This window comes from Diadema antillarum, unplaced genomic scaffold (assembly GCF_040938485.1).
Source record: "Diadema antillarum isolate AM-2024a unplaced genomic scaffold, OU_Dant_1.0 seq00001636_RagTag, whole genome shotgun sequence".
Taxonomy (NCBI): domain Eukaryota; kingdom Metazoa; phylum Echinodermata; class Echinoidea; order Diadematoida; family Diadematidae; genus Diadema; species Diadema antillarum.
This window is the reverse complement of record NW_027272342.1, coordinates 244-22,111: the sequence shown is the minus strand read 5'-3', so window position 1 is coordinate 22,111 and position 21,868 is coordinate 244. Positions and strand designations below refer to the sequence as shown.

Genomic DNA, 21,868 nt, shown 5'->3' with positions numbered 1-21,868 from the left:
ATTTTGAAAATCAAAATGGCCGCTTTTATTGAAAAAAATACTGATTCTTAAAACTTCAACTCAAGTATTGTCTGAAAATGTATGGTGTTTGAAACAAATATCATTTTTAATTTTCGGCATCTGTGTCCTACATACCGTGGAATTGCCCATCTGTATTGTATGTATCTTTAAAAGATTTTTGTTTTTAATAGTTTGAATAAGGTAGCAAAAAACCCCCAGATGATCACAGAGGCAGCTACAGTGTGACAAGTAGTTTTAAAACTGGTGTTCAGTATGTTGGACCACATATTTAAAGGACAAGTTCACCTTCATTAACATAAGGATTGAGAGAATGTAGCAATATCAGTAGAACACATCATTGAAAGTTTGACGAAAATCGGACAATCCGTTCAAAAGTTATGAATTTTTGAAGTTTTTGTGCAGTAACCGCTGGATGAGAAGACTACTGCAGTGTGTGAATAACTGAGATGTCACATGCGTACAACAATGTAAGGAAAATATAAAGAGAATTTCACAAAATTTCATCTGTTGAAAAATGTACACATTCCCCCGACTCGTTACCGACAAATGTTATGGGTAATATTATTCCCCCTGCCTTTAGAAAGAGGCAAGTCAAGTGCTCTTTTATTATGCGAAAAAAGTGAAAATATGTTGAATTTTCTTTACATTTTCTTTATACTGTTGTACGCATATGACTCACAAGCTGTAGTAGTCTCCTCATCCAGCGGTTCCAACACAAAAATTTTAAAAATTCATAACTTTTGCATCGATTGTCCAATTTTCCTCAAACTTTCACTGATGTGTTCTACTAATATTGCTGCATTCTCTCAATCCTTATGTTTATGAAGGTGAACTTGTCCTTTAATGAAATCTGTACAAATTGATGTTAGTGATTAAGTGTAGATACAATACTATATTGCATTATGGTAACCATTGCCTGATTTGTTCATTTTTCATTTTATAAGAAAACCCATTCTGTCTCTTTTTTACATCTCCATAATATATCCTTTTTTCTTCTCTGCACAGACCCAGAATAGCATGGTGCCACGTTCAGAGCCTCTGAGAGTGAGTTCCCCGTCGTCGGTGGAGACGCCATGATGTAGGCAAGAACGGAGCAGAGCAAGCGAGTCAGCGAGAGAGCAGTGAGCGAGAAATAGAAAACAGTTTTCCAGGGAAGTGAGCGGAACACAATCTCCCATTTGCTGTTTTTCGGGGGAAGTCGCCTCATCTGGGTGCCACCCCTCCACCAGTTCGCATCTTCACTCCTCCCCCCCCCCCCCCCCCCCCCCTCCTCTGGGGACCGGAGGTGTTTAGAAGATGTCCTCCCAGAAGGAGAATGTGCCCATCTCGTGCGGCGGGGCCAACGTCTCCTTGGCCGACATCGAGAAATCGGGCTACCTCCGCAAACTCAAGGTAAGCCCTTCCCTGCCAAATCACGCCAAAGAGAGATGGCGGTGTCCCGTGTTTGTTTGCGAAGGTTTGAATTTCTCTCTCGGACTTTCACATCTCACCTGTGTTTTGAGACACTCCCATCAGACACGTAATCTTGAATGATTAAACCATTGAGGACGGGCTGATTTTGCTACAACAGGCATTACTCATAGACACTTGCCCGAGTGTACTCGGGACTCGTCCTCAACGGGTTAAACGTTTTAGTGTGTGGTCAGTGTGATGTCGTGTCTGTGATTTTCTATTTGTAATACAGAGACTGTAGCTGCAAGTTGTATAACACATTTTGAGTTTTTTTTTAATGTAATCTTTTTTGTTTTGTTCATACTAGTGCTTTCAGGCAAGTATGAGAACCGGTGTTACCATAAACCACAAATCAAATTACTTTGTATGCGGTATATTCAAATCAAATTGTCATCTTCTTTTGTTCTCTCTTTGCTTTTCAAATTTTATAGTACGTTTACTTGATATTTCAGCATTCTTTGAGTTCCGAGAAAAAGAAACATCACTCTTCTGCCGGAGCGAAGTGTCAACAAATGTACTGTACCCTGGGATTATATTCTAAGACGCATAGTACTTGGCGCACACATTCACACGTACACACACACACACACACACACACACACACACACACATACAGACTGTACACACACAGTATACATTCACACACATACACACAAAGAATGAATTTAGTATCAGGGTTTCCACATCTTTATGCATCACACATGTGACATATGGGTGCGCGCACAAACAAGTGGCTGGTGTACAAATATGGTGTCGTCCTTGTACACATTGTATTTCGTTTCTTTGCCAGATACACAGTGTGTGGCCTGGATTCCCATAAATGTCAAATATGAGTTGTGTTTGAATGTGGAGTGTCTAGTTTCTCGGGTTTATTAATCATATTCTTTCAGCTTGATCAGTTTTTGTGAGGAAATGGGGTCGCTGTACTTTATTTGTGTGGCCCTGCAGTTGTAGACCATGAGAGTCTGATTGTTCATGTAGTGCTTAAGGTTTTATACATTTTAGGTAAGTTATGTATGATAGTAAAATGGAGAATGATTTATTTCACAAATTTATCATGGTTTTCAGCATCTGAGGAAGATGTTGATTTCATGTTGTTTAGTATTATTGTGAGTGATTTATAAGAAAGAGTAAAGGTAGAATTCATCCCTTTTCAACATTTGACTATTTTTGATTAATGTGCATTAAAGTGCAGTCTCAGAAGTACAATGTATATGGAGTGTTCAGAGTTATTAGGTTCAATTATTTTGCTTGCAAAAAGCAGATGTTGAGCCATTGGAATGACATTCATGACGTTGTTGATTGACAATGTAGCAATATAGAATGTAATTTGGCTGCCATGTCATGATTTAAAAGATGATTTCAGTGCTCATGAAATCTTCCAAGAATCAGACTTTTACAGGCATACAAGCTGTATTACACAAAAGAAAAAAAAAATATGGCAGCAGAATGCACACACATGTATCACAAAAATGTCCTTGTATCCTAGCAGTTTATTACGGCTGTAGTTCACTCTCTTGTGGAAGTCCTCAGATATATTCCATTTCAAATTCTGACCATCACGTAATTGATTGGTTCAAGATTAAATCTGCGGCGGCCTTACATCTGATTTGGCATACTTGGGAATGAGCTGGCCGAGGATTACACTCTAGGCCAGCTGGACGTAAACAACCTCATTTTAATTTCATTTGCATCATGTTGTGGTCAGTCTTCTTTGTCCAGGGAGGGTCAGATTCTTTATCCTGCTTCTTTTTTTTTCGATGCCTGTGCGTATCTTCTTCTCTGGCATTTGCTTTTTGTTTGCTTTTCAAACAGGATTTTTATATAGGGAAAGGAATGTTTTTTTTTTCCCCATGATAAGTTGAATAAGAGTAAGAAATTGTGTTAATATAGAAACATGTCATGTAACAAATTGAGCTAAGAAAATAACATTTAACATGAATTTGTCTCCATTTTTAAAATTTGATATCTAAAGTATTGCGAATTACAGCTCATTTCAGGAAAGAGGGAGAATCTTGAAGATTTACAGGTTTATATCACACATGACATTGATCCATACAATTTTGTTCTGATTGAGGTTTTTCTTGTCTTTTGATGCATGTTCAGATTTTATACTGCATTGTAGATGTGTGTGGATACAATTGTACAAACACAAGAGTGCACTCTGTGTGAGTGTGCTCACTCTACAATGTACAATGTACATGAATATCTTGTAATATCTTGTTTGAAATTTTCTTCTTTTTTTGTTGGGGGGGGGGTACAACTATAGTCTGGGATATAGCTGGTGTGTAGACAGGTACATGTACAAATTGTACAATATACATGTACAATGTATTGTACATTGTACTTACTGTAACTGATAACTTTCAGTGCCTAATATACAATGCATACTATACTAATAGCTGTACAAGCCAAAACAGAAATTTTACTTGTATACCCTGAAAAAGTGGAAACTTTTGCATAAGACATCTTTTGCAAGTAACTTGGTAAAATAAATTTCATTTTATTTTAATTCTGCATAATCAAGGATATGGAATATTTATACGAGAAACTATTTAAACATAATTTGTAAGCACTACACTGCCTACAGGAAATTTCATGTCATGCGAAATGTGCAAAAATGTCCACATTTGGTACAGTTTCAAAAGGAAATGTGGAGAAAACTGCTGGAAACAGGTTGATACTTTGATTAAACTTTGGAACTGTGCTTTGAATGCTTTTTTTTTTTTAATAGGCCTACTTACTCTGTAAAACAAACATTGTACATATTAATTGCAGCAGCTGCAGATTTCCCGACAATGAAGTATTCATAGTTTTGTCCTTGTGCCCTCAAGTCCAAGTGTGCTATAGACATGTGCACAAGTCACTATCGGAATTGCATGATTGCTCCCTGTTCACAAAACGGTCTTGTGGTTGTTACTTTAAATGCATGTAACCCGTATTCCTTCAAACTGCACCCTCCCCTCCACCCCACCCCTACCCCCATTCTGAGTCACATTACAATCATGTTTTAAACAAAAGGCAGCTGCATAATACATTGTAGCAATGGGACTCATCGGAGGATGTCTGTTGTGCCATGGATGCATGACAGGACTAATGACAACAACAGATGCGGATTGTGTACATTGCATGCTTGAATGGTGATTGATCAAATTCATGTCATCAAGTTGTTTGCACGTTGAGCAAAACAAATGTTTTGCCATACCAACAAGATGGGGATATGGGGTGGGGGTTGGGTGGGAGATTGTATTGAACTGGTAGAGGGGGAGGGGAAGTTTTGTAGGTAAGCAAGGAGCTTCATGAAGCTCCTTGGTAGTACAGCCATAGGTCCCCTTTCTCTCACATGTTCTCTCTCTTTTCCCAGTGCCAGTCATGCTGTGTTGGCCATCTATTACCATTTTTGTGGTGCTACCACTCACCGCCATCATCAGGGTATCCCACTGGGGTGGCGCATGACAAACGCTGGAGTCATCCCGGGGCCAGCTCACTGGCTTGGTATGATGGCGCGGGCTGGTCTTGTGGGGATACAGGGCTCCGTGCGCCGTTAATGAGCACTCGCCTGCAACATTGGGATCGTTTGGGGGAGGGGGGGGGGGGCGAAGGGGGTAGGATGAGGAGGAGGGTGTCTGCAAAAACATGTTGTTGACGTCGCGCGGGCATGCAGACCGCCTTCAGATGAGCCATACATTCAAAAGCTCACGCAGATGTGGCTAAGGAGAAAAATACATGTAGAAACGGCCATGTGTCATACAGCAATATAGGAGGTACTTCTACCTGGGGTGCTACTGTACATACCCACTTTACATAAATCTACTTGCGTAGGGCAATGAAATCTCACACTTAGGCAAGTATCAAAACTGAATGGATGCATGCCACTTTAAAGTATGGGACCCCACAGGAGCAGAAATAATAATTTCTAGTTTGCTGGCTAGGAATTCCACGAAGGATGTTGTATCATCTCAAGTGAGGAATCAAACTCCATCTTTAACAATTCACAAAAAGTACCCTACATTACAATAGTACCTTCTCTTTGGTGGGGGGGGGGGAGGGCATGTAAAGGAATAGGCTTTGTGTAGAAGGGTTGAAAGAAAAAACATAACATTTTGCTCAGGAGATTGGGCAAAGTGTCAGAAGGGAAAATTGCGATTAGCAGTGTACTATACGAGCTGGAATTTTCGCGGTGGTTTTATTTTCGCGAATTTTGCGAATCGCCTTTGAAGCACGAAAATAACAACACGCGAAAATAATAACGCGTGAATAAGTAAGTTCAGTTCGACCCTCGCAACAGCGAACTTTAACACGCGAAAATGTCCTCCAAGTAGCAATTCGCGAAAATATCTGTACGCGAAAATTTCAGCTCAAACAGTGTTCCTACCAATCCATGAGAGGGCTCATTCACTACTGCTTTCCAAGAACAAATATTGCCTGATGACTGAGATACTTACAATGTATTCAAGATAGATGTTTGTTTGTTCTTTGTCTGTCTTCACACACACACACACACACACACACACACACACGAGATACTTACAATGTATTCAAGATAGATGTTTGTTTGTTCATTGTATTTCTGTCTTCACACACGCAGACACACACACATGTGTGCACACCCACATGCACTCATGCAAAGAAGGTTTTTTTTTTAATGAAGAAACTATGGTGATGTTATGTGCAAGCCTGCAGCGTACAGGTCATATCAGCATTATCATTAATCATTGCCACTTATAATGGAACGTTCATCTTAGCAGAATCTGCCGCATCCCCCCTGCCATCTTCCTTTTTCCTCCTCATGTACACTTCCCAAAATTGGACAAGTGCGAACAAGTAATGTATCTTGTTAATGGGATCCCGGGAGCCCAATTAAACCAGGCTCTTCGGAGGTCGCATTGGCAGCAAGACGAGATTGGATGGGCGAGAAAAGACGGCGCACAGATTCGGTCGCGCCGGCTTCGTCGTATAAAAGGCGCAGTGGATTTTCATTACATCAATCTTGCAGGGAACCAATTATAGCATTTGCTACTTCTTCGTAATAAATTATCACACCTTCTTTCCCTGTGTTCACTTTGTTTGTTATCCTTTCTCCTATGCTTGTGCTATTTCTCTTGTTTGAATTCTACTCCATTTTCATTTACCCTTCATTGTTTTCCATCCTGTAGTTCTGCTCCTTCAGAGCATACAAGATATCCTCATTTGTATTCGTTACTAGTTGTCTTTCTTTAACTTCCTGTCTTGTTGTTCTCCTACATCAGGCTGCATTTATAAGATTTTGCGTATACTTTTTAGAAATACAGTTTGAAACACGGTTTTGAAACATGGTTTGACAGAGAAGCGTTATCCTGAGCGTGTTTTCTGGCTTGCTCTTCTTCTTCTTCTTATCGGTAGTCTGCTTCCTTCAACCTTCAAGATTCTTGCAGAACTTGGTGACAGTGCGTGTCATAGGGGTAGGGTGCATGTGCCAATAATTTACAGGGTGCAATTAAAAATTGCCTCAAAATTAGCTGCTGCTGCCTTTCCTCAGCAGGAGATGAAAAGCGTTGACTGAGGAGGCCGTCACAACATTGTCTGGGAGGGCATTCCAAGACCTAACCGTTCTAGGACAGAATCAGTTTTGGTGTTGTTGAGTCCTGCTTCATACTGTCCCATTGTGCATCTCATTTAATATGCGAAGTTTCTCCCTTAGCAATAAGATTGGTCAAAGAGGGCTCGCGCAACTATGACATCATATGAACTGCATTTCAAAGCGTTGTTGCGTTTATAAGACTTTCAAAACATTGTTTCAAGTGAAACACGGTTTCGCTAAGCACCACCACAGTGTGCTTCAAAACCATGTTTGTAAAATCAGACTACTGTTTCTAAAGAGCCATATTTAAACTGTCACAAAACATGGATTCGAAATTAACTGCTGTTTCTTCCCCGGAGAAGTTTGCAATAAACGCCCCCTTTAGGATAACCGTTGGTAATTTTGACATGTGGGTTGCGTTTTGTCAGGTGAAAACATTGTCTGAAAATATAACATCAGGACTTTATGCTGTCTGTGAGAATGATCATCCCAGTGTGGTGCTTTTTATAATGTCAAATTGTCGAAGTCAACGACGAAGGCATTAATAGTCCTCCGGAGATGTAGTCCTCCCAGCGTCCGCTGCTGAAGATGCGGTAATGTTGGAGAAGCAAGCTCATCTCCCAGAGAGGAGATCGCTGACATTTCCCAGAGCCTTTGTTGTGCCCATAATATGCTTTTTGCCCTTCAAGTCATTTGAATGATGAATTACATGCTTACCTCTGCATCAATAGATCTGTACAGTATCTTCAATCAGTTCGCCTTCAGTTTTGTATCAAGATTGCTGTTTATGTGGTCTGGATTATGACTGTGGTGTCCTACTTGCCGCGAGGTAGGTCGCCTTTGGATGTCGCTCGACCTTTGTCGCCAACGTTTGATACGCTGTTCATAATGGGCATCTATGGGCAGATTAACCAATTTTTTTCAAAGTGCCATGTACTGTACATTGTGTGGCAAGAAGTCACAAGGCAGAGTAACAAAAATTGCTTTTATAAGACCAATGCAAGCAGTTCTGTATCGTTCTTTTTTAGGATGTGTTGCTTGTGTGTATATGTTGGTTTGTTTTTTTTTTTGGGGGGGGGGGGGGCTATATGTACATCAATGTTGAAATGACGTGTATATGCATGTAGAACTTGCAAACAAATGTCACATTGCGCAGATGATATAAACTACATACGTGTGTATTGATTGGATAGCTGAAGAATGATGTGAAGTTCAATTTGGATTCTCTTCAAAATGAAACGAGGCATTCAGCAGAGGATACAAATTGTACGTCATCAATGGCACCCCTCGTGCGGTGTAGGTCTGGTGACATTTAAGTGGTATTGTGGAATGGCATCATCTTCTTCAGGATTCCCGCATTACTTTGGGAGCCAAAGACCGCTTTGTTGAAGAGGGTACAATAAGAAACTTGTTTGTCCGTCACGCCACTGCCATAGCGATGGCGCCATCTCGTGCATTTTACGCAGAGAAAGGAGAGTGGAGATGTAACTGAGTATTCTCACATACATGTATTTAGAAAAAGTGTACACATGCACGCAAATACACAGTGCACACACACACACACACACACATACAGACAAACAAACGTGTATTTTGTAAACAAATGCCCACATGCCATTTTTGTCTGCAGACATATGTGTACTACCTCCTGCCCCCCTCCCACACCCACTCCCTCAACCCTCAACCCTCTCCCTCCACACTCGCGAAAGGAAGTACCTTTTCAATGGCATAGCGAAGAGCGTGTGCGGTTCACAATGGTTTCTGTGCCGTTTATTATCTCAATGCTGTGATTGACAAAGTGGTTTGCCACAGGGATGGACCGATGATGCTTTGTGTGGGCTGACATATAGTTTGTTCGTGATTTATTTCAAATTCAAACACAATTTGCAACGAAATTTTTTATAACATGCACACACATTATGACGTTCGTAAGTATACTCGTGAATTAGATATTTGTTGATTTTTTTTTTTATATTCCATCTGTTCAGTGTGTTAAGCGCTAGACATTTACTGTGGGCAGTGATTCTTATGTGTTTTAAAATTCTAGTTTTCTCTTTGTTTTTAGAGAGAGAGAGAGAGAGAGAATTATTCTCTTTCTGTTTGTTTTCTCTTGCTTTGCTGTGCAAACACGTCAAGAAAGTTAATTTTTGACAGTTTTGCCTCTCTTCATTCACTTTGAACATTTGGTTTTTTTAAGCAAGTTATAAACTCATTTTGGTGATTTGAAAAGGTAATGTACAATGTATATCATGAAAGGAAAAAGGAACCTCTGATACAGAATCTAGCGCTTGGAAAACAAATGCACTTTCAGATTTGAATCCATTTGTGGGTTGTTTCAGGTTTATGGCCAGATTGCACAAAATGCCAGTATACAGACAAACACACACACACACACACAAACAGACACTCCCACCCACATTCTAAGAAGTCCACACTCAAAGACATACAATGTAATCTACCAAATGTTGAATCGGGCTCTGTATCTGTTGGCAAGATGGATAGTTTTGTTGCGGAGATTGTGTTTGATGAATGAAATTTGATGTAGTGACATTGTATACGTACACTTGTATGCATACAGTAGCAAAGATGACACGTTTGATTTTGCTAGTTTTGTTGAGTTTGTTTTGTTTGTGATGATATACTATAGATTAACAGTAAAAAGCAGTGTAAAATAGTAGTTTGCACACAGCATAAATGGTGCACATAATATGAAGATGTCTTCATCACTGATGATGGAAGCAAAGCTGGCTATAGATCCCCTATCCATCATCCAGTCAAGCTCAGCAGGCCTAAATATGAAATTTGAAAACAAAAGTGCATAATATTTATATTGAGCACTGTTGTCGTTCCCTTCATTAGAGCAAAAAATATTATACAACACAACAACATCAACAACAACAACAACAACAACAACAACCAACACCATATCTTTAATCATCACATTGATGATTTGCGACTTCACGGCCCCCGAAGGCGACCAGTGAGGCCGAGGAGGGCAGCGAAGGCTCCCCCGCACGTGGGACTCGAGTGGGTGGGTGCCGTCATGGAAGTGGATGCTGCTCAAGCTTTGAGCGGAGCACGCTTTTCTGATGCCTCCGAGACGTGCATCATGGTGTCAGCTCCCTAGGACCCTGGGGTAGTCTTATGCTGCTGAGCTAGAAGTCTATAAGAGCAGTTTTTTCCCACATATTTTTATGATAATGATAACGATAATGATAACGATAGTAATTATGGTAATGATGATAGTAATGATGATACCAAAAACAACAACAACAACAAATATCTATCATCTCTGCAAAATAGATGCGTGAAGCTCACACAGTTACAAGATACAAAACCTTAATATTTGTTACCCGCTGCAACAAAAGGATCCGAAAGTCGGGGGGAGCACAATTTTCTGAAAATTACATTACTACGCACGACCAATCAGTAACCAGGATGATACGCACTGACCAATGAGATCACTCCCCCGTTGCTAAGGGCGGAGTCTAGCTGCGGCGCTAAATCCAAATCATCGGACACGTTTCTGTTCCATTGAAAGTTGGAAAATCATGGCCCAGAAAAACGCTATTTTCTTGCCTTTCCTTTGATCATTTAGCTTCGAAATTTCAGCAGATGATAGAAGATACATTAGACTACAAAATTATGACAAGAACAGAAATCCGAATGTTTTGACGGATTTTGATGATCTGACTTCAAACTCGATTTTCTCGGCTCACCCGTTAGCGACTTTAGGATCTTTTTGTTGTAGCGGGTCACATTTAGTGAACTAAAGTAACAAAAAAAAGAAAGAAACAAAACAATGCTGACTCATGGGTTTTGAAGGGATGCCTTGAGGGTCCCCTATTTTTTGCATAATTCCCTCCCCCCCCCCCACCCAGCCAGTTGCATTTTGTGTGAGTGTGTGTGTGTGTGTGTGTGTGTGTGTGTGTGCGTATTGTGTGATATGAAAATGCAAAATTGTCCCCATAAGAAGAAAGGAGAATTGCATAACCCTTCATATCAAGACATTTTAAATTGTACAAGTATTGAAAAGCATAGTATGGTTGCATGTATCTTTATTTTTGTGTTTCTGCTGCATTATAGAAATAAAATGTGCTACAACAAATGGATCCAAAATTCGGGGGAGGTAGATTTTCTGAAAATGACATGACATTATTCCCTTACTCTTCTACTTTAATTTCATATATAACACGAGTGAAAGTACTGGGTTGCGGAGATATTGATGATTTTAAGAGAGCATGTCGAGTGGTCTTAGAAATCAGCGTTTCGAGAAAACCACCTTCAAAGTTTTCTTTCCGATGCAATCGTGATCAAGGGGAGGTTAAGACAGTTTTCACCTCTGGACATTAGAAGGTATGCCCCTAGCAACCTCCGCAATGTTCATTCAAGCTTAGCGCCAGCGGTCCACGCACGACCAATCAGTAACCAGGATGCCACGCACTGACCAATAAGATCACTCTCTCGTTGCTCGGGGTGGAGTCCATCTGCGGTGCTAAATCCAAATCTTCGGACATATTTCTGTCCCGTTGAAAGTTGGAAAATCATGACTCAGAAAAACGCTACTTTCTTGCCTTTCTTTTGCTCATTTAGCTTCAAAATTTTGGCAGATGATAGATGGCACACAAGACTACAAAGTCATGCTGAAAACAAAAAATTGATGGTTTTGACCGATTTTGATGATCTGACTTCAGACCCGATTCTCTCGGCTCAGCCGTCAGCGACTTTCGGATCCTTTTGATGTGGTGGGTCACAAATGGGTTTTCTAGTGAATATTTAGGCTGCATCCTGGAGGAGGTATGGGAGGAGATGACAGGATCCGTGAATATGTGATAGACGACGCTGAATCCATTTCAGTCTCAAAAACCAAACTGCTTTTAAAAGTCTCGAAGCCTCCATCATTCCTGCTGAGATGCTAAATGTGACAAGCAGCTGTACATTGTACCGTAGCTGCCCAACAGGCATTCTGTTTGACATCATGAATAAAACAACAAACTGGTATGCATAATTATATTGCTCTGTGCTGGTTCAAAAGTCAGGAAGCACAACAAGATTGTGTTATAATACAGCAGCATAAAAATCAAATGAAAAAGAAACATCAACAAAAAACAAACAACCTTGTGTCTCTATCCCGAACGCAGCTGGAGCTTACCTATTTATTTTTATTTTACTTACCAGCTTCTGCTGATTATAATCAAAATGAAGACAGTAAAATTTCCAAATTATTATTAAAGAGGTATCAAAATGTACGATGGGGTGATGTACAAATAAGTACAAAGAACTCATCATCGATGAGAAGATGTTGCCCCCTATTGAAACTGAACAACACGCTTCCACACAAACTGTTCTTACTGAGTGAACTTTCAAGCAAGAGTCCCCGCTCGATAAAAACCACATATAGCTGGAAGAAATTTGGCACAAGCGGCACTGGCGATATACAATGTAAAACTGTAAGGATAATATGAGCCACATTCACACACACACCTGAAATTAAACATTTTTATTTTAAATCAATATTTGGAATGTGATGGGAAAAAGCGTTAAGTCTTCTGTTGTACACAAATGAATTCTATAACCCTGGTGATGCAAAAATCAGCCCAGCTCGTAAACCCTCTCAATAATGCTCTGCGGTGTGTGTGTGTGAATGGCATGTGAAGAGATTTTTTTCTTACAATCCTACAATATAACTTGGTCTTTGAGAAAATATTGCACCCGAAATGAATAAAAGATGAACAAGAAACTGCTTTAGAATGGAAAGAGAATTTGTTTACGCAACCAGCTCAAATCTGTGAAGCATTCGCAATGAGTTGTTTATCAAAAACTCACATTTAAAAGATGTACACGACTGAACCACAAAAAAACTAAGATGTGGTTTCTGTGACAGGATACAGTGTGGGTAAAATCAATTTTTTTGCCAGGGCACAGTGAGGAGGTTCTTGTCAAAGGCAAAAATTTTACACTTACAAGAGATGATACGGTCACACTGGCAAAAGATTGCAAAGTTTCAAAAGATTGCAGTATTTGCGATCTCAAAGTTTTGCCAGTGTAACCGCAAAGAACAATATTCAAGCATTGTTGCTTCTAGCTGCTATCTTTGTCATTGTCATCACTAACTTCTACTTTTAGACAACAACAGGGGCGGATCCAGGAATTCCATAAAGGGGAGGCACCTTTACAAAATCTTTTTTCTTTTTATTTCTTTTGTTTTAACAAAAAATAAAGAGGGGGCGCGCGCCCGGTGCGCCCCCCTCTGGATCCGCCACTGCAACAACAGTTCTTCAATTATTGGTTCTCCTGTCGTTATAGAACCTTGCATTTGTTTTAATGATTAAGATGATGATGATAATGATGACTAGGTGATAAAGATGACTTCTTTCTGCCATCATCTTTTAACCCGTTCCATACTGAATTCTGGAATCGCGATAGACTTTTATAATACACAGGTCACCAGGTTCCCGTAGGGAATGGATTATAAACTCTCTTTGTGCCGCGGTATACGGTACATTAGTCCCCTGTGTACCATTCAGAGACGGCAATGCATGGGCACTTTTAGAAAACACTCTGCTATTCAAAGCCATGTAACTTTTCATGGAATCATAGAAATGTAAATGCTATAGACATGCTGTGTCAATGGAGTAAAGTTGTACAGTGCTGTTCTGAGAAAATTCTAAGCCTTGGTGTGATGTAGATATCATAACAAAGCTAAGATTAATTGTCTTGCAAATGACTAGTTGCTATAGTTATTTCCAGGTGTGGGAGGCATGATTTTTGCAAACATGTACACAACCGTGCCAGAAAATTGGAATTTTCTTAAAAAGTCTTTATGGAACATCGCTACTTAATCACCACGCAATGCAAGCTATCTGTGTAAAGAATGGGATCACGAGTGAAGCTTTCATTGTAGTGTGGGTTTTGGCGATTTATCAATCGGTTTGGGTGGGTTTGTGCTTAAAATTGAGCAAAATATGTTAACTTGGCACCCCATCAACTGAGTTGTGTGTTTGAATGAGGTACATAAAGGCCCAAATTCACAAAGGTGGTACAATTGAAACCAAGGTTAAACCATGGGGTACGCAGATTTCTTCTACGTAAATACGATTGACAAACTGCTTAGCCAATAGATATCCTGTAGCAAATGCGCATTGATACACGCATGTCAAAGGTACGCCTATTTCATGCTGATTTTAGATCATGGTACAAATTCTGTACCGTGGTCTGTTATTAAGTTCAAACCACCTTTGTGAATTCGGGCCAAAGAGTTTCATCCTTTTGTACCACAAGACAGATAGGAATTTGTTGTCAGAACAAAAGGCATGTACGTCACCAAGTCATCAAAGTGATGAGGATGCCATGAGTTTTTATGGAACTTTCACTTTAATTCCGAGTTCTCTTGTTTTTTCTGTTCGGAGCGGTTGGCCCAAGGCGGAGCGCAGAATAGTTCAGCGTCAGGAGACAAGAATTCTGTAGGAATTTTACTATGACTGTCCCTTATTAGCTTCTTGGCTTTGAATGACCACATGAGAGTAGGACGTCAGCAAATAGTGTGTTCAATGATGAGGAAAGATTTCTGTGGAAAAGATTGATTCTTGTTTTTTTGCCACAAGAAGTCTATTCAAGCTGTAATGTCAGGCCCTTTGGAGAGTACGACATCAGCAGCGACACTGCCCGGCAGTCAACATGTTCGTCGATAAAATGCCTGTGAGTCCAAAATTATTACATCGACCCAAAGTCGACAAGACTTAAAAAAAAAGCAAACAACAACAAAAATAGATGAGATGTGGCTTGAATGTGGGTAGAAGAGGGAGAGGAGAGAGATGAGAGAACAAATAACATGTTTACAATTATTTCCTACAAAAAAGTTGCTGCTGGCTAATATTATTTGATCCACACTGGATTGCTTCGATCGATCGAAAGAGTATTTTCAAATTGCCGCTCACGTCATTCAGTCTCCCCCCACAACAACCACAAAGTGAAAGTGTAGATCACAATACTAGCCTCCACCACCCCCCCCCCCCCATAAAAAGAAGAAAATATAAAGTTGTTAATATTATTACTTTTTTTAATGCAGTTGTAGTTTTCTCAGGAAAATGTCAAAATATGACGTTTACGTCATTCTCTCTCTTTTTTTTTTCGGGGGGGGGGGGGGGGGGGGGGGAGGGAGGAATGATGAATAGGAGAAAAATGCAAGCACTTTTACAACCAGACCTTCCTTTCATGCACATTGAGAACTTGGTTCTTGGAGACACAACTGGCTGTCCAGATATATTTTTGAACCATGACCTTTTGACCTCAAGCAACACTGCCAATATGTCCTGCAGTGACCTCTACCCTGTACTTCCCCTTTTTGTGATGTGAAGTGAGTTTCCTCGAAGCCAGAGGAGGAGTAGTAGTAGTATCAAAGGGCACGGGCAGGGTGGGCAAAATTGCGGGCACGCTGCCAGGGATGCGGGGATGATGCCGAATTACACTCCTCGGTGCGTTGAGTAATGGCTGCTCTGTGCACTCGAAATCGAGAAGGCATACCATACCTGCATTAAAGGGATACCACAGATGTGTTGCAGAAGATACTTTGGTATTCACTTGTGCCTGCTAGACTAGATAAAGAAAAACAAAGAAGAAATACTGCGAGATAATCATAATGCTAACATTTTATAGATGGTAATGAGTAGGACAGATTCCCAATAAAAAAAACTGCACACACAAGGCCCAGGTACATAGATATACACCGTATGAAGACTCCTTTTGCAATCATAGTTAATCACAATTATAAAAATGGTCTCTTTTGAAGTAAAGAATGAATACATTTCACATTCAGTGCCCAAGTGCATCCTTGTGGTTTTATTATTTCTTCATTCGTAATTTAAGAGGAAATTATCATTTATTTGGTGAATGATATATTTCATTTCATTTGATAGTGGATACAATTTCAGTCACACAGTGGCTGTAAAAACTGGAGAAAAAAAATGGTGTCCTAAGGACATGTTGCTTAATTGTGCACTTTACAGCTGAGTTGAGACTAGAAGCTGAGACTAGGCAATATCAGTTTCAGTGGAGAGAAAGAAAAAGACAGGGGGAGAGAGAAAAGGAAATTATAGCTAGAACAAAAGAAAAAAAGAAAAAGAAAAGAAAAAAAGAACAAGTTCTTGGCATCACAAAAGTTTAGAAGACTAAACCGTGTCAAGTATAACGTATTAACACTTTAAAACTGAAACCACGCTAGCCTGTTACAAAAGTGATCAGATGTGGTTGACAGGGGTGAATCTCTTTACTGATACTCCTCATTTTGAGGCTGGGCATCCTTTCTTTTAACGCATAGAAGATGAGCTTACTTTGCTATACTTGCTATATTTAACTGTTTGCCATAGATACCTACCCAAGTATACTTTGGGAATATTTACTCTGGTTAAAATATAGTTAACTATTTTTTTGTTCAGACGATATTCAGAAAACACGGCATTTTTTTTGGTGGTAAAACTGTAGTTTTTCTTCGAGGACCTTTGAGCAGATTTTGCTCAGATAAAACCCCCTTGAAAATTTTCAGGACTGACGTGAAATAAGTGTTTGGTCTACGAAAAATGATATAAAATTAGAGAGACACCTGATCATTTTTTTTTGTGTGTGTGTCTTTGCCTCATTGTCCATTCGTTCAAGGCCTTGAAGTGTGTATTCAAAGTCCACACCTTCTACAGAGAAAAATAATGAGTGAAGTTCCATCAAAATTGGATATTAGATAGGAAAATAATTGAATTAGAGTTCACATTTTTTTACAAAGAGTAATGTATTGAGTTGGTTAGCAATTTTTGGCTCTTACATGTATTTGTTTGCGCACAAAAATGTCATCGTCATTATCATATTTCGGGCTGTGAATTACAATTGTAGTATCTACAGTGTAAAATGGGTGTGTGGCTTTTTGCATCACAAAAAAAACAAAACAAAGAAAGAATGGAGGATACAAGTTCTTGTCTTTGATTTCATGACAGAAAAATGGGAGGAATTGTGATGAAATTTGTGTGTGCATTTACAGTTAGTCAAAGGATGAATTTGGAAGGCTGTAATATCATCACTTTACTCACTGTACAGTAATCTGCATATTTTCCCCCATTACAGCACTTTTTTGAAAAAAAAAAGTGAATCTTAAGATTTCCACAACTTCCAATATCTAAGGGCTGCACCCTGTAATTTTGTTGACACTCCTACACTTGTACATTGTACCATTTCCCCCCTTCCCTTTTAATACACCATTTGGTGTTGCCAGCTTCAATGTCTTGTGTAATTGCTCCCTTATGTCGAAAAATGATGTGATTAAAGTAGCTGCTTGGTATTGAAGAACATGCTAATCCAAAGCTAAAGAAAAAACAGCAGGAAAACTAAAGTGGAGGAAATAGCTGTCGTGTTCTCGTCTTTCTCGTTACTGTGCAACCTGCACTTGAAGTACTTGTACATTAAGAGCGTGGGAGCCAGTAATGAAGCTCTGAACTGTTGACAGAAAAAGAAAGAAAAAGAAAATATGAGCAGACTACACTATTAAGAGGAGCTTAATGTGTCGTCTTCTTCTGGGAGCAGGTGCGAGAATCTTCTAATGAGATAAACACGACAATTAGCTGTGAAAGAAAGTCTGATGAATCTTTGTAGCGCAGTGATGATCAATTCTTTTTTTTTCTCTCTCTCTTTCTCTCTCTTCTTATCTTTGTTTTTTCTATGGCAATTTTAGAAGACCTAGCAAAATGTCATTGCTTGGTAGTGTGCCCCATGTCAGGCAGATATTAGCCTTTTTTTTTTGCACCTTTCATGTTGTCTACGCAACAGAGTGAAAAATACAATAGCTTACTTTTTGTGGTCACTGGGGAAATGTACTGCTGCACCTGATTCCAAGATATCCAGGCACTTCGCTTCAAAGATGTTTTCTGGATTTTATTTTTTTCCGCTGCTGCTCTTATTTCGCCATTTTTCTGTTGTTATTCTCTTGAGAAGGACTGGCTGTGTTGTCCTGAAATGATATTTAAAGTAGAAAGAAAAAATAATGTTAGACGGTGTAAGGTTGAGGAAGAAAAGAAAGAGATAAAATCAGTTCTCACAAGGGGAAGTGGTGAGGGAATCCTCACATTTTACCTTTGTTTGACTTTGCTATTACATTCTGAAAATGTTATTGAGCTGAAGAAAACCTGTGAGTTTCTGCTGCCATACTATAGTATCCATGTGCAACTACATGCAGAGTTCCTCACCAGTCCTGAGTAACTTTGTCCATAATGTGAACAATAGTGTGGCTGGGTAATGCACCTTTGCCACAATGAGTAATCTTATAGACATTGAATGGAAGGGGTAGAACAAAAATCATATTATCCTGTGGGAAGCATTGTATGGCAAATTGTATAAATTGCAAACTTGGACAGTACTGCAAATTGAGATTGCAACACGTATACATATAGATTGAAGAAAAGAGAGAAAAAAAAGTACCAAACTTTCTGATGTGTGATTTTCCTTGTGATGTTTCAAATGGAATGGGGGGCAGCTCCCAGGCAACTTATTTTTAAGAGTAATGCTGTGATTATTCTAATGTCAATTTTTACTTTGTGTATGACACTGGACATTAGAGCAGAATGCTCAGAGGTACAGTGTATGCATGAACACATCTAAACTTCCAGGGAAACAAATGGTATTTTGTCGTTGTTGTTGTTTCTTTATTGTAAACAGGATCTGGAGTCAAGCAATGCGCACACAGAGCTTTGCTGTTATATTTGGATAGATTTAATACAGTTCAAGTTAGGATTTCATTGTGTGAGGAATTAAATCACTTTTCCACACAAAAAGCACACAGTGTATGGAAAGAACAGAATACAACTGTAGACTTGTTTGACTTGATTTTAAAAAGATACATCATACATGTACAACAAGGTTTAATTCAACTTGTCCACCTTTCATTACCAATGCAGTGTTTTTTGTGATATTGTGAAAGCTCAACTTTGATGTTACTTTAAGTCACTTTTGTATATATACGTATATAGGAGACACCCAAAATCGCCAAAAAAAAAAAAAAATAAGCAGAAAAAAAAGGAGGGATGGTAATGCAGCAAATCAATAATGATACATTTTCAATCATGCTGTTGTTCAGCAGGCATTTTAAAAGAATGATTTAAACTACAGTCTATTTCATTTTTTTTCTTATATGGAGAGATTTGCAACCTAGGGAATATGACTTTGTATTTACCTCCACCAAGGGAGGATGTTATATTTTCGTTGCCGTTGGTTTGTGTGTTCATGTGTTCGTATGTTTGTGTGTTTGACCTTGTGCAATATAACTCAGAAAGTAGATAATGGATTTGAATGAAACTTGCAGGAAAGGTTTAGAATGATACAAGTAACAGATGATTAAATTTTGGTAGTGATCCGAGATTCTTTTTGGAATTTATGAAGGATTTTTGATATTTTGGCAGGTAGGGTCAATGAACTCGGGAGTTCAGGCTGCGCGTATTTGAGGTTTGCATGCGCACACTATTAAAAGTGAGTGCTCTAGTTTCTGCTAGGGCGAGGCATGCCGTGCAGCTGAGGGTTTATGACGTAACAAAGGCTTCTATATTGGGAAATCGGGCGACTTTCAGCACACAATGCTATAAATTACGTATGGGTAGAAATCACTGATATCTCTATGAAAGAACAAGATCAGTGGTGGGAATGAGCTGCATGCTTGGCGGAGGTCTGCGCTCTCAGAGTGCTTCTCTAGTTTTGTAATGAAATCATAGGGCTGCTCCGTGGATAGGCACTACCAGTCATCGGCAGCAGCATCATTATAATCATTTTTTTACCAATACTTAGCATTTACAAATCTATCATATTTTGTTATGACTGTTTATTGTAATTTTATTATTTGCTGGCATAAGCCCTATAGAAAGTTTGCAAGTGAGGTTTATAGAAAAGAAGTCACTGCAATGCTGACGTCAAGATCTCTATATATATGAGCCAATACTTGACCATTCAAGGAAATTCTGATCACATGAAGTTACATGCTGAAGTGAGTGAATTTTGATACTCTTGTTCATGTATATCCTAAATTCTATGATTACCTAATCTTATTCCCCCTCCTCTTTCTCTTGCCCTGCCTCTTTTTTTTCCCGTCACAGACGATGAGGAAGAAGTTCTTTGTGCTACGTTCCGAGAGCGGCAGCGGCCCTGCGCGGCTAGAGTACTACGACAACGAGAAGAAGTTCCGGCTCGGTGGGGAGGCCAAGCGCACCGTGCCCCTATCCTCCTGCTTCAACATCAACAAGAAGTCGGACGCAAAACACAAACACGCCATCGCCCTCTACACCAAGGATGACTGCTTCTCCCTGGTGGCCGAAGACGAGGAATCGCAGCTGGAGTGGCTGAGGGCGCTGTTGGAACAGCAGCGGGCCGGCGGGGATGGGAAGCCCATACCAGCCTTCGGTAGGAGCGAAACGGGCCAATTGAAATCACAATGCAACGACCGAATAGCAATTACTTTAAAAGTGGACATTTTCCTGGTTTGGAAATATTTGCGCATTTTGCATGACGTTGAACTAGCTCGAAAATGAAAGTGCATGAATATTTTTGCTTTCACCTACATGTATGTAATGATATTTCATCTGTTTGATTCCCACAGAGTTACATTTGTAAAACCGTGAAATTCATTTTACCTGGCTGTTCAAACAAACAACAACAAAAAAAACAAAGATAAAACATATCCACTCAAAATTTCCACTTTTACAATATGTTTTAAATGAGTCAATTGCAGGTTCTCTGGTCTCAGGATAAGGAGCTGTTGATAATGTGCCTCATCTGTAGGAAATTAGAATTACCTTTTAGTTATATATTGTAAAACACGATAGTTTCGCAGCATGAAATTTTCGCGAAGTGCAGCCAACAGCCTTTTTTCGCGGCATGAAATTTTTGGAAGTTGCTTCTAACATTCATCGAATATAGTGTAGACAAGAACTTTCCCATGCATTTTAATTTTGCGAATCTTGGCTCTCGCGAAATTAAATGCACGTGAACATTCCTCATTTTACAGTAATTGGTGCTTGGGCTGAAACCACAATGGTATTTGAGCAGGATTTACTCTTTTGTTGTAGCCAATACTCCAAGACCCAATCACCTTAATAGTGAAATTGTTCATTCAGATTCCTGATAGCTTGCATTCACACATTGTACAATGAGTACATACATGTATTTTGCTGTGCTTACCACAGACTACACGTAAGTCCAAATTTGCTCTTTTCAATATTAACCATCTTGGAGAAAGAACGATGTGATTGTGAATAAAATAGCCATAAAATACTCAGATGCTTTGGATATTCAAACAGACAATATGTAAGTGTATTTACTGTCAAACCAATTCTTTTACTGTGCTTTGTCAATGTCGTAGAACATGTTTGGCAGGTGACTGTTAAGCCCAAAGGCCTAGGGTCCAGCAAGTCGCTGAGTGGGAGCTACCGGCTCTGCCTCACCACCACTACCATCAGCCTGGTCAGGATGAACTGTGAGAACGAGGCGCTGGAGTTCTCAGTAAGTACTTCTTCAATCTCTTTAACGTCATTACTGTCTTCATCATCACCATGATGATGATGAAGCTGATCTTGTTGAGTACCACTCTCAATGACATCGTCACTGTTTTCATCATCACTGTTGTCCTCATCCCCATAATGATGATGGTGATGATGATCTCGGTGTGTACTTCTTCATTCTTTAATGATGTCATCTGACTATTTTTATTATGGCTGTCTTTATTCATCATCACCATGATGATGATGATCTCGATGAGTATGTCTTCATTCTTTGTGATATCATCACTGTCTTCATCATCACTGTTGTCATCATCCCCAT

The 21,868-nt window shown here is 39.5% G+C and overlaps 1 protein-coding gene across 1 annotated transcript; it reads left to right on the top strand.

Moving 5' to 3' along the window:
* Positions 1 to 1,303: 1,303 nt before the first annotated feature.
* On the top strand, positions 1,304 to 21,550 carry LOC139711281 (insulin receptor substrate 1-like; the record flags this gene model as incomplete). Its single annotated transcript, XM_071623189.1, has 3 exons — positions 1,304 to 1,413; positions 20,149 to 20,452; positions 21,411 to 21,550. Coding segments are annotated over exons 1-3 (540 nt in total), but the record flags the coding sequence as incomplete, so codon positions are not given.
* Positions 21,551 to 21,868: the final 318 nt, after the last annotated feature.